At 31.7% G+C, this 25,144-nt stretch overlaps 4 protein-coding genes across 5 annotated transcripts; 1 reads left to right on the top strand and 3 right to left on the bottom strand.

Moving 5' to 3' along the window:
• Positions 1 to 943: 943 nt before the first annotated feature.
• LOC107939452 (disease resistance protein At4g27190) lies at positions 944 to 8,228 on the top strand. The gene is made up of 5 exons (XM_016872783.2): positions 944 to 3,827; positions 4,227 to 4,667; positions 4,738 to 5,454; positions 5,566 to 6,396; positions 8,053 to 8,228. The coding sequence occupies exons 1-5, from the start codon at positions 1,113 to 1,115 to the stop codon at positions 8,107 to 8,109; spliced, it is 4,761 nt and encodes a 1,586-aa protein (XP_016728272.1). The 5' UTR covers positions 944 to 1,112; the 3' UTR covers positions 8,110 to 8,228.
• A 327-nt stretch (positions 8,229 to 8,555) lies between these two features.
• Positions 8,556 to 11,933, bottom strand: LOC107939447 (mitochondrial fission 1 protein A). Of its 2 annotated transcripts, XR_005907915.1 has the most exons (6): positions 11,745 to 11,933; positions 10,387 to 10,522; positions 10,129 to 10,250; positions 9,703 to 9,760; positions 9,532 to 9,595; positions 8,594 to 8,868 (listed from the first exon to the last, which is right to left on the bottom strand). XR_005907915.1 is itself a non-coding variant. In XM_016872779.2 (5 exons), the coding sequence occupies exons 1-5, from the start codon at positions 11,835 to 11,837 to the stop codon at positions 8,783 to 8,785; spliced, it is 501 nt and encodes a 166-aa protein (XP_016728268.1). In that variant the 5' UTR covers positions 11,838 to 11,933; the 3' UTR covers positions 8,556 to 8,782. The 2 variants fall into 2 exon arrangements, 1 of the variants encoding a protein (XP_016728268.1); XM_016872779.2 differs by lacking the exon at positions 9,703 to 9,760 and having other exon boundaries at positions 8,556 to 8,868.
• Positions 11,934 to 14,237: 2,304 nt separating this feature from the next.
• On the bottom strand, positions 14,238 to 18,348 carry LOC107939457 (BURP domain protein RD22). The gene is made up of 4 exons (XM_016872787.2): positions 18,268 to 18,348; positions 16,947 to 17,058; positions 15,882 to 15,986; positions 14,238 to 15,133 (listed from the first exon to the last, which is right to left on the bottom strand). The coding sequence occupies exons 1-4, from the start codon at positions 18,304 to 18,306 to the stop codon at positions 14,436 to 14,438; spliced, it is 954 nt and encodes a 317-aa protein (XP_016728276.2). The 5' UTR covers positions 18,307 to 18,348; the 3' UTR covers positions 14,238 to 14,435.
• Positions 18,349 to 21,214: 2,866 nt separating this feature from the next.
• On the bottom strand, positions 21,215 to 23,723 carry LOC107939446 (scarecrow-like protein 3). Its single transcript, XM_016872777.2, has one exon. The coding sequence runs from the start codon at positions 23,016 to 23,018 to the stop codon at positions 21,582 to 21,584; it is 1,437 nt and encodes a 478-aa protein (XP_016728266.1). The 5' UTR covers positions 23,019 to 23,723; the 3' UTR covers positions 21,215 to 21,581.
• Positions 23,724 to 25,144: the final 1,421 nt, after the last annotated feature.

Below are 25,144 nucleotides of genomic sequence, written 5' to 3'. Positions count from 1 at the left end.
AATGACTATAGGTAAGACATGCTAAACACAAAATATAATATTCGTTAGTTGCATGTAGCAAATAAGATTGCTAAAAGCGCAAGAAACGAAGAATTCACATCAAATTAACTTTTTTTTCTTTTAAATTTGTTTTAAGGTTAAATCACTTGGGCTTGAATTAGGTAATTATTTTTACATTAGGGCCTGAACTAAGTAGTTGTTTTTATATTGGAGTTTGATTTTTTTTTGGTCTAAATTAGTCCTTTTGCTTGATAATTGTTTTTATGTGGGGTTTGAATTTGGTAATTGTTCTCACATTAGAGATTAATTTAGACAAAAGAAAGTTCAAGCTATAATGTGAAAATAATTGTCAATTTTATAGATTAACTTAGATAAAAAAAAGTTTAAACTTTTATGTGAAAATAGTTGTCGGGTTTAGGCTTCAGAAATGATTTACCTTATTTCAAATTATTTTTACATTGATATCTCTTATTCTATCTTCTAAAAGTAATTTCTTAATATGGAATGATGGAATATCGATCTAAAAGTAAGTTCTTGCTAACTAGTCGGCAATCATGTTCTCTTCCCTATGCGCAAATTAGAATTTGACAGCCACAAAATGTCGATACATCTTTATTTTCCTGACTATAGTCATTGAAGGCATACTTCTCTATCCCCCCTTAATCATCTCCACTTCCATCATACAATCAGCTTCAATAATTATTTTATCACAACCTCTACTATGTGCCATTCCAAGACAATGAAGGATTGCCCATAACTTTGAATTTACAGCCGATCCCCTCCCAATAAACTTTTATTTATTATTATGAAAAACTAACAAAATTTGACAGGCACTAAAAGGAAGATTTATGAAAAAAAGCAAGGGATTTCTTTCCCCAAAGCAAAGATGATCGGGCTGTAAGAAAAAGAACAATGGTAACTTGAATTTTACTACAAGTAAAGAACAATGGTAGCTTGAATTTTACTACAATTCTGCCATATATATTTGTTGCTAATAACAGGCAACTCAACATTCTCTACTGCCATTTCTTAGCCCCATTTGCTTTCTCACTTTGCCGTTCATTTTTCTCTATTCTTTTGCTTTTCCACATTGTTTATGCAATAAAAAAAAAATGGACGAAGCTAATATAGCTTGGACCCTTGTTAGAGGTCTCATTAAACCCATCAAACGTGAAACTAGTTTCATCATTCTGTACAAGAGAAAGGCTGCGAACCGTGACAGTAAAGTTAGGCAACTGAAATCCAGATGGGCGCAAGTGCAATCTGATGTTACTCTTGCCACAAGAAACGGTCAAGAAATCATACAGGTGGTGAAGGACTGGCAGGACGAAGCTAGACCCATAGCTGAGGAGCCTGAGAAAGCCTTGGGTGAGGAACCTAAGTGTTTCTTTGGTTGGTGTCCGGATTTGAAGTACCGGTACGACGTCAGCAAGAAAGCAGAGGAGGATGGATTGTTCATTGACAAGCTTCTAGATGAAGCAAGTGGATTCAAAGACAAAGTTTCTCACCCTTTTGATCCACAGGTGAGATGGGCGACACCCTCGGAGTGTTACATGGCGTTTGAATCGAGAGAGGCGGTTGTGAACCAGGTTCTGGTGGCACTAAAAGACGCTACTTTGAAGGTCATTGGTGTGTATGGTGTATCTGGCATTGGGAAGACTACACTCATCACACAAGTGGCTAAAATGGTTAAGGCAAACAAGGTGTTTGATTGGGTAGCTCTTTCAAGTGTAACTCAGACACCAAATGTTGAGACCATTCAAGCAGAGATTGCAGACTGTCTTGGTCTCAAATTTGAACAGGAGTCAGTTCCGGGAAGAGCCACCAAGCTAAGTCATAGATTGAGTAAGGAGAAAAATGTTTTGGTAATTTTGGATGACATTCGGACAAGTTTAAAGTTGAATGATGTTGGAATTGTATTTGGAGATCATCAGCATAGAGGGTGTAAGATACTGCTATCATCAAGAGATCCCAATGTCTTTTCTGAAATGAATGTTGACAAATCGTTCGAAGTCGATGTTTTAAAAGAAGAAGAAGCCTGGAATCTGTTCGATACAATGGTCGGTCATAGAGTTAAAGATCCCAGTGAACGGTCCAAAGCTCATGATGTATGTAGGGGATGCCGGGGCTCACCACTTTCCATTGTAACAACTGCAAATGCCTTGAAGAAGAAGGATTTCTCTGAATGGGAATCCGCTTCGAAACAGCTAACGACTCATCCTTCCTCGGCTGTAGAGTTGAGTTTCAATCATTTAGCTAATGATGAACTTAAATCTGCTTTCCAGCTTTGTAGTCTTATGCCATACAAGCCTACCATTTTCGACATGTTGAAATATGGTACGGCTTTCGGTTTGTTTCAAGGAATTACAACAGTGGAAGGAGCGATTCAGAGACTACACAGATTGGTACAAAACCTCAAATCCTCATGTTTACTATTTGATGGTCGAATGGCTGAGGAATTTGCAATGCATGAAGTGATTCGAGAAGTTGCTGCATCAATAGCATCCAGGGACGGAAAAAGGTTCTTGATGAGAAATGAAATTGGACAAAGAGAGTTGCCGAATGCTGGTAGGCTAAGAAACTGCACTGCAATCTCTCTGTTTTACAACGATTTTGTTAGACTTCCTGATCTACTCGAATGTCCACAACTTAAAGTTTTTCAACTTTACGACAACAATCCCGAATTGAGAATCTCAGATCAGTTCTTCTCGAAGATGGAAGCATTGGAAGTCTTAGACGTGAAAGGAATGAAGCATTTGTCATCGTTGCCTTCATCACTCAGTTCATTGGGAGACCTTCAAACATTATGTTTGGAGTCATGCGTTTTGCAGCACATGGCAATGGTTGAAAAGATGAAGAAACTCGAAATCCTTAGCTTCAACAATTCCAACATAGAAGAGTTGCCTAAAGAAATAGGGGAATTGACTCAGCTAAAGGTGTTAAACTTGGATAATTGCTCCAAACTGAGAGCGATTCCCCCTAATGTAATATCAAACCTGTCTCGACTGGAAGAACTACATATCGGTAACAGTTTTGCTCAATGGGAGGATGAACAAACAACACAGCGCCATGCTAGCCTCAGCGAGTTGAATCACTTACCTGATCTAACCAGTTTAAACTTGCATATTCCTGATTATCGTAATATGCCGAAGAGATTCTTCTTTAAGAAGTTGCAAAGATTCAAGATATTGATAGGAAACACATGGGATTGGTCAGATAAGCATGAAGCCACAAGAATATTGAAGCTCAAGCTCAATGAAAGCATTCATATGAATGATGGGGTTCAAATACTGGTAAAGAGAACTGAAGTTTTGTATCTAGATGAACTGAAGTATGTTGAGGATTTGTTATATGATTTGGATGAGAGTACAACAGGCTTTCCACAGCTGAAGTATCTCCATATCCAAAATGGTCTGGGACTAAAGCATATCGTTAACTTGACTGACAAGGTTACTCTTGATGTTTTTCCTGTCTTGGAGTCATTGTATCTTCATAATTTGATCAACTTGGAGAAGATATGTAATGCTCAGCTTGAAATGCAACCCTTTGCCAAGTTGAGAGTGATAAATGTGGGAAGTTGCGGTCAATTGAAGAATTTGTTTTCATTCTCCATTGCCAGAGGCCTTAAACAACTTCAAGAAGTTGAAGTGGTAGATTGCAAAAACATGGTAGAGATCATTACAGGTGGAAGAGGAAGGGATGTTGGTGACAATGAAACAACAACCACGATTGAGTTTGAGCAGTTGCAATCCTTGACGCTACAACAATTACCGAAGCTTATCAGTTTCAATGCAAGCAGTACTACTGCAACACTCTTCAATAACAAGGTATTTCTCTTGTTTTTTCTATATTTTACAAAATGGTTAGAGAGTAGAATCAAAGATCCTTGCTTGTATCATGCATCATGCTTTCATATCATAGCCTCAGATTCACTGCTTAAATATTTTAGGGGATCTTATCTCTAAATTATCCTTCTTTGTATTTGTCATTTACATTGCATGTTAAATCCAAGATACCTTAGAGGCATGACATTTTTCTTATATGTGTTTTCATCAATATTCAAGGAGCAGTGAATGAAGAAACTCATACACACACATGCATATATAGATATATAGATAGAGATATGGATATGGATATGGATAGTTTTTGTTTTCTTATATACAAAAAGCATAGATATTCTACTCAAGGAAACTATAGAAGGGTTCTTTGTTTTTTCCTTTTTTCAGGTCACATTTCCCAAGTTAAAGAACTTGAAATTGTCCTCAATTAGCACATTACAGATATGGCAAGAGCAGCTTTTATCAGTCCCTAATTGCATTCAAAGTTTAACCAGCATCACTGTGGAGGATTGTGGTAATCTGAAATTTCTACTATCATCCTCTATGGTAGCCAGTTTAGAGCAATTGATCCATCTAGAAATAAGTGAATGCAAGCTAGTCGAGGCAATAATTGAAGAAACAAAAATGGAGGGAAGGATGGAGAAAATATTGTTTCCAAATCTTCATTCCTTAAAGATAAAAGGCCTTCCACAGTTGACTAGATTCTGCTCAGGAAAAGCTGTTCAGTTTCCTTCCTTGAAACAATTGCAGATAGAGCATTGTCCTAAACTAGGGACATTCATCTCCAACTTTGTGAAGAACGAAACTCGACCTCTCTTCGATGAAAATGTGAGTTATTTTATTTGCTTTCCACTACTACTGTTTTCACAAATTCTTATCATTACAATTTATTATGCAGGCAGCATTTCCTAGCTTGGAGAAGATGTTAATCTCCCACTTGAGAAGCTTGAAAATGTTATGGAATGATCAATTACCCAAAAATTCCTTTAGTGAACTGAAAACAATGGAAGTTGAGTACTGTTTACAGCTACAAACCATATTTCCATTTAATATGGTAGAAAAATTTCAAAGGTTGCAGACTCTGGTAATAAATGATTGTGTTTCATTGGAAGAAGTCTTCGATTTCCAAAGGCTCAATATCAAAGAAAACAAGACTGAGGTAGCAATTCCATTGAAGAAACTGTACCTGTTTAACTTACCACAGTTGAAACATGTGTGGAGTAAGGATCCCCAAGAAAGGATCAGTTTCAAGAATCTGACCTCTGTATATGTTTTCGGATCTGAGAGTCTGAAAAGCCTATTTCCGGCCTCGGTTGCAAGAGGCCTCCAGGAACTCAAAAGTCTTGAAATAGACACTTGTGGGGTGGAACAGATTGTTGCAATGGATGTAACTCCTCAACCAGAAACTAGATTCGTGTTCCCTAAAATAGCCTTTCTACAACTTTGGAGACTCGAAAAACTCAGAAGTTTCTATCCGGGAGTTCATTCAACTGAATGGCCGATGTTAAAAAGAATATTGACCTACCATTATGGTGATATGAAGATGTTCACTTCAGAACTTCTTGGAACTAGGCAGACACGAACTGTTTCTCAGCCGCTCTTCTTGGTTGAAAAGGTAACATATATGCATACATAGCAGAACTTATAGAAGCCTTACATTATTTATATTAATCTTACCTCCCTGTTAGAGTTTATTGATTTGCTTCTTTTCACTGCTTTGCTACAGGTAGTTCAAAACTTGGATGAACTTACATTAGACAGTAGAGACATCTCAATGTTAAGCGACGAAAATGTCTTTCGACCTGACCTATTCAGTAGTATAAAAGTTCTGCAAGTGCATTGTTATCATCAAGAATCAGCTATTTTACCATTTGGATTCATCCAAAACTTCACCAATTTAGACAACCTTTATGTTGGTTGTTGTAAATTCAGAGAGCTCTTCCCATCCGAGAGACTGGTCGGCGATCCGAGAAAACCTCTCGGGACACTATCAGGAATTCGTACCTTGAAGTTGGTACTCCTTTCGAATCTGCGTCATATATGGAAACCAAACTCGAGACCGGACCTAATTCCTTCCTATCTTGAATCTCTGGTAGTTTGGAATTGTAACAGGTTGATCAGTTTGGCACCACCATCTTCATCATTCTCAAATCTCACCACTTTGGATATATGGAAATGTCATGGTGTGAAGCATATAATTTCGTCATCTACTGCCAAAACACTTACAAAACTCACCAAAATGAGTGTAAGAGAATGTAATGAAGTGACTGAAATTGTTGCAAATGATGAAGATGAAACATTGACAGACATTGTTTTCAGTAAACTTGTCTGTTTGGAGCTAAATAAACTGCCCAATGTCCTATATTTTGACTCTGGGAGTTATGCCTTGAAATTCCCATCATTGGAAGTTGTAACACTGAGTCAATGTCCGAGTTTGATTGAATTTCATACGGGAAACGAGTTAAGCACTCCAAAGCTAAACAAGGTTTGGCAGACAGAAGAAATGGATCAAAGTTGTTGGAAAGGTGACCTTAATGCCACTGTCTCCAAGAAAATGGTATGCTTTTTTATTCACCTAATTTTTTTTATCTCCTTCACATGTATGAGATAGTATTTTCTTTATTCTTGAAGTAAAAATATAATTATTGTTACAAATTTAGACCAAAATATAACTAAGATACATGTGTTCATAAGCTACTTAGGTTCTGCTCTAAAAGAAACTCAAATAATATAGTATATTTGATTTGAGTTCGAGCCATAAAACTAATAGAATTCGACTATGCTAATGCTTAATTGGAGTAGATCACGATCCTAATTATTAGTAAAAAAAGTCAAATTCAACATTTAACACTTGTATTATACGAAACATGTGGAATTAGTACCTTTATTCAAATTTAGTATCTGTACTTTTTAAAATTTAAAATTTTAGTCTTGACATTATTTTTGTCATTTCTTTCCATTTAAAAAGTTTGATGTGACTTTTATATTTATATAAATATTGAGGTAAAATTATAAATAATAAAAAAAAAACAATTTGACTTTTAAAAAAATTTGTCAGCACATGTGCGGCACATGCCAGAAAAACCTAAAAACCCGATCTTTACTAATTTTTGACATGTGGTGCACATGTGCTGGCAATTTTTTTAGAAACTGAAATGTATTTTTATTATGTAATTCTACAAATCACATCAGACTTTTCAAATAGAGAAAAATAGTGTCATGATCAAAATTTTAAATTTCAAAAAGTATAAGTACTAAATTTGAGCAAATTCGAGTAGAGGTACTAATTTCACAAATTTTGCACAGTACAAGTATTAAATGCAGATTTTGACATTGTTTAATTAGTATTGAAAAATCTCAATTCAAACTTCGATTAGAGATTGGTTAATATATAATAAAGTTTGAAGTTGAGTATCTACATAGGACTTTGATTTTACGAGGTAAACATGTTCAAAAAATAAGTATAATTAAGATATGTGTGCTCACAAACTATTTAAGTTCGACTAAAAAGAACTTAAATATGATATGTTTAAGTTGAGGTCGAACTATCAAACTAATAGAATTTGACTATGCTTATGCTTGATTAGAGTAAATCATGAACCTAGTCAAGCTTTTTTATTTTTTAATCAGTTCTTAAAGGAAATCAAATTTGGTATAGTTGAGTTTATCTCCAGCTATCGAGTTAATGGAATTCAAGTATCTTAATGTTTGACTCAAGTAGTTCATGATCTTAATCAAGCTTTTTTGTTTTTATTTAGTATTAAAAAATTCCATTTCAAACTCAGATTAGAGCATGGTTATATATAATCAAGTTTGAAGTCGAGTATTTGAATGCAGCTTTATTTTCACTAGGTAGACAAGCTCAATTGAACAAGTTGATTTTGTACCTTGATTCAAGCTTGAACATTAAAAATGAAAATTAATTGATGTCAAATCGAGCTCCGAACTTTGAGTTTCAAGTGGAGCTCGAGCTTCTTTGACCTCTCTTTGTTTACATCCTTATTTTTTTATCCATTATAATATTAATATAATTTTAATTTACATTCCCATCTCTTTTTTTTTCTTATTTGTAAAGTTTAAAAACTTTATAAAAGCTTCTACGAAATGATAAAAAACGAGATAATTTCTATAATAACTATCAAAGTGCTTGAATATATCTAATTAAAAATGTAGATTAAGAATTTTAATTTAAAATTGCATTTATGAATGGCAGGTTTTAGGTCCAAGAAGAAGAGACCATGACTATAGGAGGAAGATCGACTTAATGTGAGATTAATATTTGATTTTTAATTTATTTCAGGGTGAATTTCTTATTCGAAAAAAATATATGTAATTATGTGTAATTCGAATGATTTCAATTATTTTATAAACTTGCCATTCATATATTACTATTATTATTTATTTTATTATTATAATTTTGAATATAATTTCAATTATTGGTTATACTTGATTTTATTAAGTTTTTATGTCCACTTTTTAGTTAATAATAATATGGACATGGCATAGGAAACACAATTAAAATTTAAATAAAAATTAATATCAACATAATATAAAAACATGAACATGTAAAAAGTGAAATATCATTTTGTAAGAAATTATTAACATTTATTCTATTTATTTGAACTAATTACTTTAAATTTACAATAAAAATAAATAATTTCATTCAATAAAAATATATTTTTTAAAGATAAAAATCGTTTTGTATCAAACAAATAATAAAAGAATTATAATTTATTAAAAAACTATAATACATATCCTACATAAATAAAACTTAAAATATCACAAGATAAGACAACAAATATGATCGAAACAAGCCTTTTAGGTACATGAGAAAATAAAAAGATGTATCATTGAAAATATTTTTCAAGATTTGTTCCTAACAGATATTACATATGATACGACATGAGATGGTCGGGATCAGGGATGGGCTTGGGTCAGGGGCGTTACTTCTTTCGTGAAAGAGCAGCAGCAATGCCACCAGCAATCAGCCCAGCAGCAGAAACAGCAATGCCAATACCAATCACACCATCTGCATCAAAAACATTCGTATCATTTGTGTTTGATCCGAGATAAAAACAGAACTTGAGCTTAACTTCATTTTCAGATACGATTATTTGAGTTTGAACTTTGAGTTCAAATCAAGATTTCTTTCAATACCTCATTAAAGAAAGAAAATAACTCGATTAGGCTTGTAAGACACTTGAATCAGGTGTTAAGATACTAAATTGGTAAAAGTACCGTGGAAAGACCCCTGTACTAGGAGATACATTTTACCTCCTTTACTACTAAAAAATAGTTAGTTAGATCAAAAAGCAAACTCGTCCTTTCTGTTAAAAATTTTAATCATTTTTACTATTAAAAACTAGCATGACTGATAGAATAACCAAACTGTTATGCACAGGAACCGGTTTTTAACAGTAGAAATAGATGAAAATTTTAACAAAAGTACCAATTAAAGCTTTTAGTATAGGGACTAATTTGTTATTTTTTTAATAGAGGAGGCAAAATGCAATTCAACTCCTAGTACAAGGGTTTTCATGGTACTTCTACTACTCAAACTTGGTTGCCTCATAACCGAGCTCAAGCTCAGCTCAACAATGACCAAACTGAATTAAAGTTCTTCTGGAACAAATTCAAGTAGCTCAAGAGCATATATGTCTTGTTTACACCACAAACATAAATGCTGAATTACCTTTTGTAATTCGATCTTCGATTGCCTTCTTCAGAGATTGTGCCTGCCTCCATTCAGGTTCTATCTGCCAAATTCAATGGAAAACATGTTAATATATGTGGACAAATTGATAACAACTTTCACTTCAAAATCCAAAAAATGTAACTTTGAAGTTCGAACTCTTCATTTTACATTTTAGTTGACCTGCCGTGTTCCAGATTTGAAAGGATCTTCCAACTATATAAACAAACTTGAATAAAATCGAACAAAACGGTGTCAAACACATACAGATATCTGACACTTATACTCAAATGCGAGTAACATAGATAATTTGAAAATTTTTCTCTTTGAATACATAATCTTACAAGAAAAACCCAATGATGCAGGGGATGAAAACAATAAGTTGAATTAGACCCTGAAATTTTACACATAATACAAACTACGCATGTTTAATAAATACAAAAATAACACAACGAACACAACATGGCATGTTTAATTCACACGTTCAATGATTTCTGTTACGTATATGCAGGTGAAACATGAAAGAAAAATGCAAAATATGGCATGCATATATAGAGGGTAACAATATAAGAAAAGGTAAGGGTAGTAAATATCAACCATTAAACACTGCTCCACAAGCTCTCTGCTCCTCGAATAGTCACCTCTTCGGAAATGCCCAACAGCCAGAAGATAAAGCTTCTCTCGCATTTTCAGTGGATCAGTAGTGCTGGCTATTGAAGCTGCAAACAACAAATCTTTTAATTTAACATATCAGGGAAGGTAAACATTTTCAGCAATAGACCTCAACAACAGCTTGCAACCAAAAAAAGTCTAAAAGGAAGATGAGATGAAAAGAAGATGGAAACTTTATTTGACCTTCGAGCATAGCTATCCCACGTTCTACATCTTCTGTTCGTCGTGAGTGAACAAGAGCCCATGAAAAACGTGTGAGACATTCGTTTTTTGACTCATCAGAACCATTATCAGCCCCAGCAGCCTCCCTTTCACATCCCTGAGAATGATTTTCGAGACAAAAAATTAAAAAGATCAAATCGATATATATAGTCTTTACCAGTGTATACAAAGCCAGGGCATTTACTGTCGGGTCACCAAACTACAAAATGGGGTTTTAAACATGACTCCAAATTGACGAACTTACCACCCAATCATCCATCATGCAGTAGAAAAGATAAAAGCAACTTGATGTGGTGAATATGAATAAACATGCATCAAATCGAGAACGAAATCCCCAACCATGAGTTAGTTCAAGTACCTTAAAACCAACCATTACAAACCTTTTTCATCAGTTCAACCCTTATCGGTACATTTCTCTTTGCTAATAAATATAACAAGTTTTTAAAGCAGACAAAGCAACAACCAAACATTCCGAATTCCAATTCCACATAACACAAAAGTTAAGGCCAAAATGGGGTTCCAATTCCACATAATACAAAGGTTTCAAGACAAAACCAGTAAGGTTACAACCAAAAGTTAAGGCCAAAAAGAGGTTCCAATTTCACAATACTACAGCCCACGATAGGAATGGCAGTGGGTAGGATACCCAAATCCGCATCCTTATCTGAATAAGCAATGCAAAGTCAGATAATGGATATTGGCGGTATCTATCCATATCACTCAAATCCACAGCAGATAATAATTTTAAAACCCGAAACCGAATATTATTCGAATCTGCAAAAAATGGATTGGATATCCGAATCTACAATCCAAATTGCCCTAGAGTATTTTCAGTCTCTCCCTCTTTTTCACAATACATACTTGTCTCCAAAAATCTACAAGGATCGGATAACGCAAATGAACGAGATCGGATCGGATAAAGGCGAGCACAATGCATTCACTTTATACAACATAATCAATCAGTGAACCATAAAAGAAACCAGTACATGAAATTGCCTTATGATGCAGAAATTTCAGTAAACCACTAATTAAAAAGAAAAACAAGATAACTCATACTAAGATTGATCTAAAAATTAAACAACAAAGACTACTTACAGGGTTTATTTCCACTAAAATTGCTTTTGTTTATATGAATTTACTCTAAAATTTAACAAAGCTCTTTGAGAAGAAAGACCAAAAATAAATACAAAACCCACAAAACATATCGAAAAGTATAACAAAAACCATTAGAAATATAGAAAATTAATACAAACCACAAAAAATAAAGAAAAATCCAACAAAAATGAAATAAAGAAAAGGGCAAAAATCAAAGAACTTACTGCAATGATATCAGCATCGCACCAAGGAAGCTGATCTGAACCGGAGAAGAAATTAGTCACTGAATCGAAGAATTTCCCTACCTTTGCTTCCATTGTTCAGGTAAAAGCTTGGTCTGCTTGTTTTCTTTTCTTAGGGGATCGGCGGTGACTCGTATATAAATACAGCATTCGGTAATGGATTAATATACTATTTGGTATCTGAGTTTGTTTTTAATGTTCAATTTGATACTTAAGTTTAACTTAGATTAGATTTGGTATTTGGATTTTTTTCAATTTGATACTTGAGGATTTCTTTATCCCATTTAAGTACCTGTATTTGGCTTCGATATTCATTTTGATACCTAAGCTTTTTTTTCCCAATTAAATAGTTATGTTTTTTTTTTTACTTGAGCATAGTATTAAATGCTTATTAGATCACATGATGTTTGGTTCAGGTATCAAATTAAATAAAAAAGACAAAATTATGTATCAAAATGGGAAAAAAACATTTAGGTACCAAAATTAAATATTGAAAGTATCAAATGATATATTAACCATTAGATAAATGTTAATGGCTTAGCTATAAAATTGGTCCTCGAACTATAACTCTTTTCTCAGTTAGGTATTTAAAGTTCCTTTTTAAATAATACTGAAAACTATTAATATTGGATGTTAAATATTTTCAGAGAGGAAATTTAAATATTCTTTTTAATGGGATCATAATTAAATTTTAAAATTTTGAGAGGTTATATAATTTTATTATTTCTTTATTAATAATTTCATCAATTTTAAAAGGACTAAACGAGAAAAAAAATCATTTTTTGAAGAATAAAATATAATTTTATCATATTAATTTAAAATTTCATTATTTGAGAAGGAATTAAATTTAATGTTTTTATTTGGACGTACTAAAATTAATAGTTTAAATATATTTTTTACCAAAAAAAAATTTTAAATACTTAATCGAAAAAGTGGTATAGTTTGAAAATTAATTTTGCATTAGACACTACGTTGAAAGTCTCTAGATCTCATTACGTAAATTGATTATGTACTTATTTATTCAACAAGCATTACTTATTTTTTAAATTTATTTACGAGTCAAGTTTGTATAAAAATTCGTTTGAATTTAAGTTCAATTAATCCTATTTGAAATTACATATATATAAAATTAAATACTATATAGAAATTAAAAATGCTATAATAGTTGTTATAACAACAAGGTTACATAAGGTCTAAGGCATTATAACGAAGGTGATTCACACTCCTTGAGGTGCAAAGAACTATTTGGTTTTGTGGTTGGAGACATTTGAGGCAATATTAGTGCAAAGTTTTTGTATTTTGTGTTTGTCTTTCTGTCTTTTTGGATGGGCAAGGGTGGTGCTAGGGGGCTGGCAGGGCCACGACACCCCTAAAATGAGAAATCTTATTTTTGGCCTTTTAACATTTATGATCTTAAGTTAGTATCTAATAAAATTGTACTTTAACCCTCCAAAATAATAAAAATTTAATTTAGTTCTCAAAAAATATACAATTTAAATTCAGCCCCCTAAAAATTTGCTTATTTCATCGCTGACGATGGGTACTTATAGATGGAGATAACCTTAGGGTTGCCTATCTCATGATGACTTTATTGTAGAGTCCAATCTCAAGCTAGATTTGAAGTATAGATCAGATATAACTTTCTTGGAATTGATGAGCTTGAAAAGTAGGTCATATATAACTTTCCCAAGAGTTTTGCCAACACAAAAAAAAATAAATTTATTTTTCAAGGTCAAATTTTAATGACGTTTTAAGCAAATTTCATTGACCCAATATCAATTCTCAAAGTCTTGTATATAAATTCTCAAGTAATTTCAAGCAATGGATGAATTCCAAAATTATAAATGTACTTTGATTTCATGTAATGATATACATAAAACGACATAATATCCAATTTAGCTATTAACGTTTACATCTTCTGTAAATTTAATTCTTATTCTTTTTTTAGTTAAATTTGACCCTCAACATTTTAAAAAGAGTTATATTTGACCACCAATCTATCAAAAAGAGTCAAAATTTTGTTTTTAAATGAAAATGCTAACTAAAACGTTAAATTTTTAAACATGGCTACTCGAATGGTAATCTACATGTACTTTATTTTAAAAAAAATTATATACTTTTTAAAATTTTTTAAATATTTTTATAACTTTTAAATTATCTATAAGCGTTGCATATATGATAAATATTATCATACCATCATGAAGTACATATGGATTGTTGTGTGGGTTGTAATGCTCATATCATTGATATATTAATGTTTTAGTCAATATTTCCAATCATAGAAAGCAATTTGATTTTTTTTAAAAGATTAATAGTTAAATTTAACTTTTAAATGTACATTTTGAGAGCTAAATTAGACATTTCAATAATATAAAACTACCAACATTGGTATCGAAACGATACCGTTTCAGTTTTATTCATATCAAGACTCAATTATTATAGGTTTAACTTTTTTTTATGAATTACAAGAAGAAAACAAAATTTTAATAATAACGCGACTAGCGTGATTTAGATACAAAATTTTAATAATAACGCGACTAGCGTGATTTAAATACAGACACGTGAGTGGCTAACGCTCTGACATAAGGTAACACACAGGGTTCAGAGGTTTAACTTTATTTCATTACAATCCTGTTACAATACCATCTTACTACTGCTATTATTTCCAAAAACTCAGTTGGAAACCCAGACGAGGGTATCTCGGCCAAGGAAATGGCAAATCGGGACAGTTCCAGGCTTAACTTTGAGAATCTTAAAGGCTATATGGTTAGGGCTCCAAGCCGATGTATCTTTATGACAAACTGCCATAGCTTTAGCCTTCGTTCCATCGTCGCTCACCAGTGGAACCTTATACACCTCGGTTCCCACAATCGAATGACACAAATACACCGCGTGCGGGTACGTCATCTTGTGGCAAACGACCTCGTTTCCTCCCACGGTTCGAACTCCATTACCGATCTTAAACGACGGGTTCTTCGTCTCATCCCCGATCTCGTTCGATAACAACTTGATGTTTTTCCCGAGGATCGAGACTCCCGAATCGACGAAGGTCTCTAACGATGCGGCGCAGTACTTGGTTTCACCTCTCATCTCGGGTCTCTCGCAGTTCTTTACCGTGTTCTTCACGTAAGTCGCGCCCTTCGATTCGGGTTTCAACGAGAATTTTTTCAAGATTTCTGATAATTCATCGTTCGTCAACGGGGTCGATTCTGCTATTTGCCGAGGCAGGAATTTCTTCGTGTCGCTTTCTTGTAAGAGTCTCTGTAAGTACACCTTCGTACCGGGAAGAAGAGCGTCTTCAAAGAAATAAATGGTTTCCTTTGTAGCTGTATAATCATTGATACTCTTTCCACCCAAAGCTTTCCTATTTACTGCATTAAGTTTACAAAAATTATTACTTTGCATGAAAATCAAAGGTCAATTTAGGGTTTTGGTTCCTGAACTGTGCTCAAATTTTCAGTTTAGTATCTATATTTTAATTTCGCATATTTCGGTCTTTTTATCACCAATAATTATTTCTATTAAAATATTAACATGGATTTTTTACTAAAAACACGGTGGCAATAAGGGGAAATTTGCTATATGACCCCTTTGAATTCTGTAATATTATAAGTTAGTACAAAGGTAAATTCACATTTCCCCTCAAAAAAAATTATTCTTTATTTTTGGTCCCACAAGAAAGTTTTCTGACTTCACCCCTATAACTCATCATGCTGATATAATTTTGCACCATTGTGTGCATGGGTGAAGCCAAAAGTTCAATCAGGGGTCGAAATAAAATATTAAAATTTTGTGGGGGCCAAAGATAAAAATTTTGCTTAAAAGACTTAAATTGAATATTTTGTAATTGGAAGGGACTGAAATTGTTATTATTCCATTTAATTATGACCCTTGCTTGCCCCTAGCTACGCCCACGTGTGTGTTGGAAAGAGTACTTTTAATTAAGCAAAAAAATTCATGCTATGTTTTGATAAGATAGATTAATGATATTAACTATTTAAATTAACTAATTATATTATAAAAATGAGATTAAATTATATTAAATTAGAGTATATAGACTAAATTTTAAATTTAAATATAATAGAGGGACTAAATTTTAGAATGTTTGCAGATACACACCTGGAATGTTTTCTGAATCATCTCCATAGGAATAAGCACCAAACTCAGGATCATTTACCCCTTTATTATCAGGATCAGCATCACCTTTGAATGATATGCTTTCACCTATAGTATTCATTTATAAATTGTTAAATAATCAATTCCTTTATACGGGGAAATTAGAAAATTCGAATGTTGCCGATTGAGTCTTAGTTCGATTGGTTTTAATATTGTTGTCAGTGCACTAGGAAGTAAATTTGAGTATGCTAGAGTACATTATCCTCCTATTTAAATGTTGGGAGGAGATATGAGTAGTTATAAACATTATATAAAAAAAGAGTAGATATAATAAGAATTTATAATAAGATTAATATTAAAAAAGCCTTGAATTTTAGTTTAATTAATTCATGCAATTTTTTCCTTAAAATCGATTTTTAATAAGTTTAAGATTCAAATCTGCAACCTTTCACTATATTAGTGTATCTATACATGTATGTGACTTATGGGATGAAAAAAATACAATGGGTCTTATTTGTTTATTTTTAAAAAAATTAACTTAAGAGCATTCGACAATGTTTAACACATTTTACGAGGATTAAATGCTCAAATGATCATATAAAGGTTTAATATTTACAAAAATACTCAAATAAATATTTTTCACGCACTTCAACTCTGTAATAAAAATTAGACGAATAAAATACATGTAGTTGAATCAAGTATTATAAAAGAGAAAATAATAAAAATATAATTTGAAATATGATATTCGGCAGTTGAAAAGTCTTTATTTGAGCATTTTTAAAAATGTTTGACCTTTATTTGAACACTTTTGAAAAGATCAAGCATTTATATGACCAGCTTGAAGGGTTTAGCCCTTGTAAAAACAATCCCTGAAAGTTGAGTCAAATTTAGACATTTAATTTTTTTACTAGATTATAAACCTTGTAAATAAAAAAAAATCGGATATTTAATAAATTTATCTTTTATACTGTGCTTGTGTATGATTGAAGCTAAGAAGAAAAAAATAAATAAATAATTTGAGGGGTAAAAATGAAATAAAAAAAAGGTTAATAATGAAAATAAATAAACCAGGAATTGGAAGAACAGCTTGCAAAGATTTGGGCATTTTAGTGTGTGGAAACACTGATATCCAATGAAGCTCCTCTTTGGTCAATGTTGCTTTGCTTCCTCCAAATGCAAACTATGCCAAAATTGCAAAAATAGATATAAAATTAAATTAAGAGACAAAAATAGATATAAGAATAGAATATTTGTAATCTCTTACTTTTTATTTCCAAAAAAAAGTAAAAGAGTGTTGAATTGATTCGTTTAGTCACTCTTAAAAGATGATGTTTACGAGTCTGAGATTCGAGTCTCAATATTTGCTACACTTTTTACTTATCTTCAGAAGATGTTAAGGTAAAACCCGAGGTGAATACAAAGGGAAGGGTATGGAAAATTGTATTTCAACATTCTTAAAATTAATTAAATTATATGTTTATATGTGAGAAAATTACACTTTGGCTTCCTCTAAATGGAAAAATTTTGTTTAGTCATTTTCAAAAATGATCAAATCATAAACTGATATATGATAAAATTATATTTTGACATCTCAAAAATTTATAATTTAATTCTAAACCCTCTTAATTTTTTTTTCCTAAATTCACCCTTGGGTAAACCAAGCATGTTTGGTCGAGTAGTAAGGAGCTCAATGCTCCTTAAAATAAAGTTTCAGGTAGGAGCGAAACCAAAAAATATTTTTAGAGGAGGCGAAATTAAATTGTAATTTTTACAATAGTAAAAATAGTAAAAATTTAATTTTTTAAATGATTAAATCAAAATTTTATCATTTTAGAGGGTAAAGAACAGTTTTATCTTTACTAATTTAAAATTTTAAAAATTTTAAAGGGCCAAGAGGAGCCAAGGCTCTTGCCAGCTCCTCTAGATTCACTCGTGGTTTCGAGTTTCTAGTTTAATATTTAAAAGTTCGAGATTTAAATCTCAAATTTTGCAATAATTTTTTTCCCTATCTTCAAAAGATACCATAAGACAAACCAATGCATGATCGAATAGTAAGAAGCTCAATGTACATTAAGTAATGTTTCGAGTTAGAGTCTTGTGAATGAAAAAGAAATGGCATTGGAAGAGTTTTACTCATTGTTTAAGGGTTTAACTCGACTCAATGGATACAGGGGCAGAGGGAAAAGTGGAAATTTTTTAATATAATCCCTTTAGTTTGTAAGGAATCACAAGTTAATATAATAATAAAATTGCAGTTTAACCCTCAAAAAAAATATTTTCCTTTGTTCTCCTAAAACAATCTCCGGACGTCACCCCTAAATGGTTACCAAAAGATCTAATACGAAAAAAATGATAAAGAATATAAAGCAAAAGATGTTAAAAGGCATACATTGAGTAAAGCTAAGATGACAATGAAACGAAACGCCATTGAAGGTCTTGACCAAGCTCTGCAACTCTTAGATGTGAGGTAGGCGATCTGCTATTTTGAAATGTACTATGATAATTATATATATACAATAAATATAAAAATATATTTGGAAATTAACAAGGAAAATCAAAGTTGGAAAAATCTTAAGGATATACCCAAAAAAATTCCATAGTGATAAAATAATAATGCTTGGAATTATCGCATGGACTGCGTAATATACATAACAAAACATAATGGAGCCGAAACTTTAAGTTTGTAATTTCAAAGACAACAAAGATTTTAATCTCGATTAAAGTGGCGGAGTAAGAAAAAAAATATGGGATGGAATTAAATTGTATATTTTTACGATAGTAAAAATGTAATTTCATCATTTTAATAGTCTATATCTTTATACTTTTCAAATGATTAAATCAAATTTTTATTATTTTGAGAAGCCAAAGTGCAATTTTACCATTATTAATTTAAACTTTTATAAATTATAAAGGGTTTAAATGAAAATTTTTCTATTTTAGGGGAGCTGAGACCCTGCTAGCCCCCTGTTTCCGGCACTAGATTAAGGTAATTTGGAAGTCCCTATATTATAGGAATTGATTTAAATTAGCCTATTTATTATTAAATAGATTAATTTAATCTTTATATTATTAAAAAGAATTAAATAAGCCCAAATTATTATAAAGGTAACATTTGTTGTATAAAAAATTGTCTTGAAATTTATTTATTTTTTCAATTGCAATTCAAATCTAAATAAAAAATTTGATTTACAGAACCATAAAAACTTTAAAAATATTAACTCTATTAAATAGTAAATAATAACTCTATTTCAATTTAGTTTTTTTTAATTTTTTTAAAATAATATTAGGATTAAATTGATCTATTTAATAATAAAAGAACTAATTTAATTAAATTTCTATAATAGAGGGACTTCTTAAGCACAAATTTTTATGAGCCGACCAGAAATATGCTATACCAATCAAATTTAATTATGAAAGTTGATGCAATATACTTTGAATTTTATTGTTAACAGCTTCCAATGAAAAAAATACTTGCCGAATATGTTGGTTTAATTATAGATGCTTTGGTTACAATGTAAAATTCTAAAATTTTAATAAAATAAAATAAAAAATAAAAAATATTAAATTAAAGTAATATATATTATAATAATATGAGTGAATTTGAAAAAAATTATGTTGATATTTTAGGTTGGGTCAAACTAGACTAACATAAAGTGAATTGATATTATATATAAGCTCGGTTCAGCCCGTGAAAAATTCTAATGAACACTGATGGCGGTAAAAGTATCATGAAGACCTTTGTACTAAAAGTCTGATTGTATTTTGTCTCATTTACTCGAAAAATGTGCAAATTAGTCTATGTATGTTATATTAAAGAGCAAATTAATATTTCTGTTAAATATTTTATCCATTTTTACTATTAAAAATTGGTCTTTATAGATCAGCATGAGGTACACGTGTAGGCTGGTTGTAACTATTTGGTTATTCCATCAAGTACGCCAGTTTTTACCAATAGAAATAGATGGAATTTTTAATAAAAATGATCATTTTGCTCTTTGATCTGATATATAGAAACTAATTTCCTCAATTTTTAATAAAAAGAAACAAATAACATCAAATTTTAACAAAGTTAACATTTACTATTTAAAAAATATCATTTATTGTTTAACAGAATTAATATTTTCAATAATTTTATGGTACTGTAAATAAAATTTTTTGTTTAGAATTGAACTAAAAATAAATAAAATAATTGTCATGTCATTTCTTAAACGATGAATGCTAACTATTGATTAAAATTTGACATGATTCTTTTTAGTAGTTAAAGAACTAATCGATTCATTTAATAGTAAAAAAATAATTTAATCCGTAAAGGACCTACCATGCAATTTTACCTTGTCTGATTAAAACATATTTTAATAGTTTATTAATATTTAAAGCAGTCCAAAATGGACCTAGGTTTTAATTTTTTTTGAAGCTTCTCGACGAGGCACAAATTTAGTTTAAATAATAAATATTTAAATTCAATTATAAATATATACATATATATATAACATCTTATTTATATCAATTTTAAGGTTTTTCACCTAAATGATATAAAAAATAATTAATCACAAAAATGGTATGAGAAACAGATTAATTACGAAAATAGGTATTTATTACAGTGTTTCGTCAGTGCTGCTTGATATTAGCAATACTAGACTGAAATATGATGACCTAAAATATTTAGGGACCTGATATGTAACTTTCTCATTTTGGTTGGTTGGCTTGAAGGGTGTTGCGGTTGCTTTGTAAACCCTCGTTGTTTATTATTATTATTTATTCCCCTATTACCAATTAGTCCAAAAAGTATTTTTATATAAAAAAATGATTCCAACTGAAAATAAATATTATTTATTTTTAGAAAAATAATTTTTTTTTGTTTAAATTTTGTCTAACATAACAGTTAATGATATTTATAGTAGTTTTGTTTTGCTCATATTATATCTAGAAACTATAAATTTAACTAATAATTATAATTTATACATAATAAAAATTTTCTAAAGCTTTTATAATTATAATTTTATACTGTGTCTGTAAATGAATTTGATGATAAAATTGGCCTCTCTATTTTTTATGTTGAAGGGGAATAAAATAAAATAATAAATAGGGAGGGTTTATGAAGTAATTCACCCCGCCGTACTATCACACAACACCCTTAATCTAAATGAAAATTTTACATATTAAGTCCCTAAATATTTTAAGTCTATCACATTTCAATTTGGTGCTGCCAATATATCAAGCGGCACAGGCGGAACACCGTAATTAATCAATTTCTCATAGATTCTTCGTAATTAATTATTTTTATATTATTTACGTAAAAAAAAACCTCAATTTTACTCATTTCCACTAATTTCGAGTGTACAAAAATTAAACTGTTCCATTGAAAAAAAATTAACTGTACATTGCACTCAACAGTTAAAATTTTTAACCAGTACAGGGTAAATATCAATATTGAGATGAAAAAGTAAAATAAAAAGTTACCAAGGGTAAATTTTTCACCTAACACAATGACCATTGACCATGTATAACTCTGTCAAGATTAAAATCAATGTGATTTCATTTCATAAACTGAAAGTTAAAAGGAAAACTGTACATTGCACTCAACAGCAAAAAAATTTAACCAATGAGATGAAAAAGTAAAAAAAAGTTACCAAGGGTAAAATTTTCACCTAACAAGATGAATATGAGTATATATAACTTCATAAAATCATTGTGATTTTCATTTCATAAACTGTTCCGACACCTCCAAGCCGATACTGAAAACATCGGTCGATCTTGCCAACAAACCATGACACACCCGTTCTCGTCTTTCATCTTGTACCCGTCGCAGTTATAACCTTGCAACAATGTCTTCGCTTGCAACATCCCGTAGTAACTCAATGGGACGTTACAGAACCCGGCTGAATCGAGCCTTTGTATCCACTTCTCTAGCTTTTCATGTCTTTCTTTCCTCTCGGCTCCTTCGCAAGATATTATGTTCTTGATTTCGTTCCCAAAGAGCATCTTTTCGAGTTTAAGTCTCTCGGAGGATGCCCTTGAGACCGTGGATTCCAAGCAATCGAACAATGCCGCGTACGAATGGAGGGACTCTAATAGCCTTTCCATTAGTGTGGATCCGTTGTGATTAGAGTCTTGCTCGGTTATGACCACGAGTTTAGGCAACAAACCACGTAGTGCGGTAAGAAAGGTATCGACCTTCGGTGAAACGGGTGAAGATAAGGGAGACCAAGAAGCCGAGTCCGGGCTAGGGCTGCATCCGTTAACCGTATCTTTCTCGAGTAACTCTCCTAAGGTGTTTTGACTCATTTGTAAGGCTCTTTGTAAGTGGATTCCATTTGAGTTCTTCAATGCTAACGGAAGTTTCTTCCGAAGGGGTTCGTCATCATAAGCCAAAAGGGAATGCAACCGGAGAACCGAGCTAATAGCTACCGCTTCCCCGGTTTTAACATGCAGTCTTTCAACATCGAGATCCTCTAAGTCGCCAACAACCGGATTAAATTGAAACGGTATATCTAACTTCTCGGCTTCTTCCGACAATCTATGCCCCATTTGATCCAGCACTTCTTTTCGCACATGTATCCCCGTAATCCTCAAATGCGGCGGACCTTCTGGTCTTGCACTCAAACCTCGAATGAGTGCAATCCATTGCATAGGCTCCGCCGCATCGAGATCAATCACATGTACCACCTTTTCCCCTTCCATCGCTTCGATTATAGCTTGGTTAACAAGCAAGAATGCCGCTTTCAAAAACGGAAACACCTCGAAAAACAACCTCCGAACCAACGCTTGTTCCGATACCAAATCAACAACCCTAGTCGAATTGATAGCCTTATGCAGACCGGGCCACGTTTTGAGGATCCGGTCCGCGAGTGCTTCGGAGAAATAAGCGGCAATACGCTGCATCGTATCGCCGTCCGGTGAAGCGAGTTCCGATATTTGCTCGAGCGCAATGTTCGCGTTTTCGAGACTACCGGTGGCTACATGATTAGCACAAGTGAGTAACAAATGGATCAAATATAAACCCCTTTCTTCTGATTTAAGCTCTTTAAGCCATGGATATGATGATCCTAATCTAGGTGACAATGACATCATAGAAAAAACTTGCAGTGATGATGATGATGATTTTAACGATGAGGATTCGTTTTGGGACATTGACACCATTAAAATACACAGCTCCAAGCTTATATATATTCAAAATTTCATGAAATTAATGTCCCAAAAAGGGCGGAAATTAAAAAAACTGAGAATTTGAATAGAACAAAAAATCCAACCAGAAAAAAAAAAAGAGATGAAAAACAGTGGTTTGTCTAAAAAAAAGGTTCACAAAAAGTAACAAAAACCTCACAAATTAAAAAAAAATTCCCCAAAAAAATGGAAGAAGAGTTGAGCGGAATCCTTACTGGGTTTTGTAGATTATCAAAAACCCAAATCAAATCACATAAAAAACTTAGCCAGTACTTGAAAAAAAAGGCTTAATTTTCTGGGTTTTTTTTTAGATAAAGAGTTGAAAAAAAGAAGTAACAAAAACCTCATAAATTCAAAAAATATATATAGAAGAAGAGTTGAGCTAAATCCTTACTGCGTTTTGTAGATGATCAAAAACCCAAATCAAATCACGTAAAAAACTTGGCCAATACTCGAAAAAGATGTCTTAATTTCTGGGTTTTTTTTAGGCAAAAAAATGGGGTTTTTTTTTTCAGAGGATGAATTAAAAGGTGTTCATTGTTATTGAGAAGAAAGAATAAAAGGGAAAGGGGAGGGTTTGGGTTTGGTCATTGTAACGTTTTGTCGACAAACAATGCGTGAAGGAAGATTTTGTCGTGTGATGATTTGTCGTTGCTCATTACACTTTGAGTTGAATATGGAATTTTTATAAAAAATTGAGCCCCCCGTTTTAGCTTTCTCTTCTGTACTTTTTGTCTTTATATTCCTAATTTTTTTAGCTTTATGATTTTTAGTTTAATTCTGTTTTTAGTCCCTATACTTTTTTATATTAGAAATGCAACTCTCTACTTTTAATATGGCGAATTTAGTCCTTTAATTATTTTGATTGAACAATTGAAGTCTTATTAATGATACTATCTAAGGCATCATGTTAAATTGGATCACTAGCCAACTAGAGGCGAAGCTAGAAAAACTTTTTAGGGGAGTCGAAATTAAATTGTAATTTTTACAATAATAAAAATGTAATTTCACTAATTTAATAGTCTATACCTTTATAATTTTTAAAGTATTAAATAAATTTTTTATCATTTCTAGGGGGGCCAAAGTAGAATTTTATCTTTACTAATTTAAAATTTTAAAGAACCTAAATAAAAATTTTTCATTTTAAGGAAGATCAAACCCATGCCAACCGCCCTAGGCACGCCCCATGTAGCAAACATTAAGCCAAGTAAGCAAATGAAAGTGTTAAGGATGGGATTGTAAAGTTTGTTGTAAGTCAGACAAGCAATAAGAAATTCAATATATATATTTTGCTTACATAGTTTCCACTTGCCTTTAAATTGACTACATGACCATATTTTTTTATTTTAAAATACTACGTAATTTAATTTAATGAATTTTTTTGTGAATTTATCAATCCGAATTTATTTTTTAAATAATAAAATAGAAACCCTAAACTTTTAACACTAAAAGTAGATAGACTAAATTTTGAATTCACAAATAATACAAGGACCAAGAATACAATTAAATATTTTCCTTTCTCTACAAACTTCTCGGCTTATTCTTTATTTTAGATCTTTTACAATATAATATAAAAATTAATAGAAATATATATCAATTTTTTATATAAATATACAATATTTTAACTCTTATAGGTAAAATTAACACCAAATTTATACTTAATTTTGTCCTTGCATTGGGTGGATAAGAATCAAAGGCAGGCCTTTTTTTTTAACCATTTACATATTCCCAAAGGTTAGAAGAAGCCAAACATGTCCTAAAAAAGACACAACAGTTGGCCTCAATGTGTTTTGTTTCTTAGTGGGGTGTGGGAGATTGCAAGAAAAGTCTCCAAAGTGATTCCAAGAACATGGTTTTGGTTCCTAACCCAAAGAATTAAAAGAAAAAAGACTTTAAATTTGGTATTTTATTTTATTATTGTCAGACAAAGAGACAAAGAAATCTAAGGAAATAGAAGATCCAAAAGTAGATAAGAGAGATACCATAAATGATACATTTATCTCTACTTGTGGAGTTAGGTGGAGTAGTTGGGAATTTGTTCATACTTAAAAACTACATTTGTTTGGAGAGTTATGATAATGTGTTAACCCAGTTTGATAACT

The sequence above is a fragment of the Gossypium hirsutum genome, chromosome A13, assembly GCF_007990345.1.
Source record: "Gossypium hirsutum isolate 1008001.06 chromosome A13, Gossypium_hirsutum_v2.1, whole genome shotgun sequence".
In the NCBI taxonomy this organism is placed as follows: Eukaryota; Viridiplantae; Streptophyta; class Magnoliopsida; order Malvales; family Malvaceae; genus Gossypium; species Gossypium hirsutum.
This window is presented reverse-complemented; position numbering and strand designations above follow the sequence as displayed.

Excerpts from the sequence above, each read along its gene's own strand:
- LOC107939452 (XM_016872783.2), top strand. The coding sequence starts at position 1,113 with ATGGACGAAGCTAATATAGCTTGGACCCTTGTTAGAGGTCTCATTAAA. Across the intron at positions 3,828-4,226 it reads CAACACTCTTCAATAACAAG|GTCACATTTCCCAAGTTAAA; the intron begins GTATTTCTCTTG and ends TCCTTTTTTCAG. Across the intron at positions 6,397-8,052 it reads CCACTGTCTCCAAGAAAATG|GTTTTAGGTCCAAGAAGAAG; the intron begins GTATGCTTTTTT and ends TATGAATGGCAG.
- LOC107939447 (XM_016872779.2), bottom strand. The coding sequence starts at position 11,837 with ATGGAAGCAAAGGTAGGGAAATTCTTCGATTCAGTGACTAATTTCTTC. Across the intron at positions 10,523-11,744 it reads GCGATGCTGATATCATTGCA|GGATGTGAAAGGGAGGCTGC; the intron begins GTAAGTTCTTTG and ends AATCATTCTCAG. Across the intron at positions 8,869-9,531 it reads CGAAGATCGAATTACAAAAG|ATGGTGTGATTGGTATTGGC; the intron begins GTAATTCAGCAT and ends TTTTTGATGCAG.
- LOC107939457 (XM_016872787.2), bottom strand. The coding sequence starts at position 18,306 with ATGGCGTTTCGTTTCATTGTCATCTTAGCTTTACTCAAT. Across the intron at positions 17,059-18,267 it reads TCATCTTAGCTTTACTCAAT|TTTGCATTTGGAGGAAGCAA; the intron begins GTATGCCTTTTA and ends ATTTTGGCATAG. Across the intron at positions 15,134-15,881 it reads TGATTCAGAAAACATTCCAG|TAAATAGGAAAGCTTTGGGT; the intron begins GTGTGTATCTGC and ends AACTTAATGCAG.
- LOC107939446 (XM_016872777.2), bottom strand. The coding sequence starts at position 23,018 with ATGGTGTCAATGTCCCAAAACGAATCCTCATCGTTAAAATCATCATCA.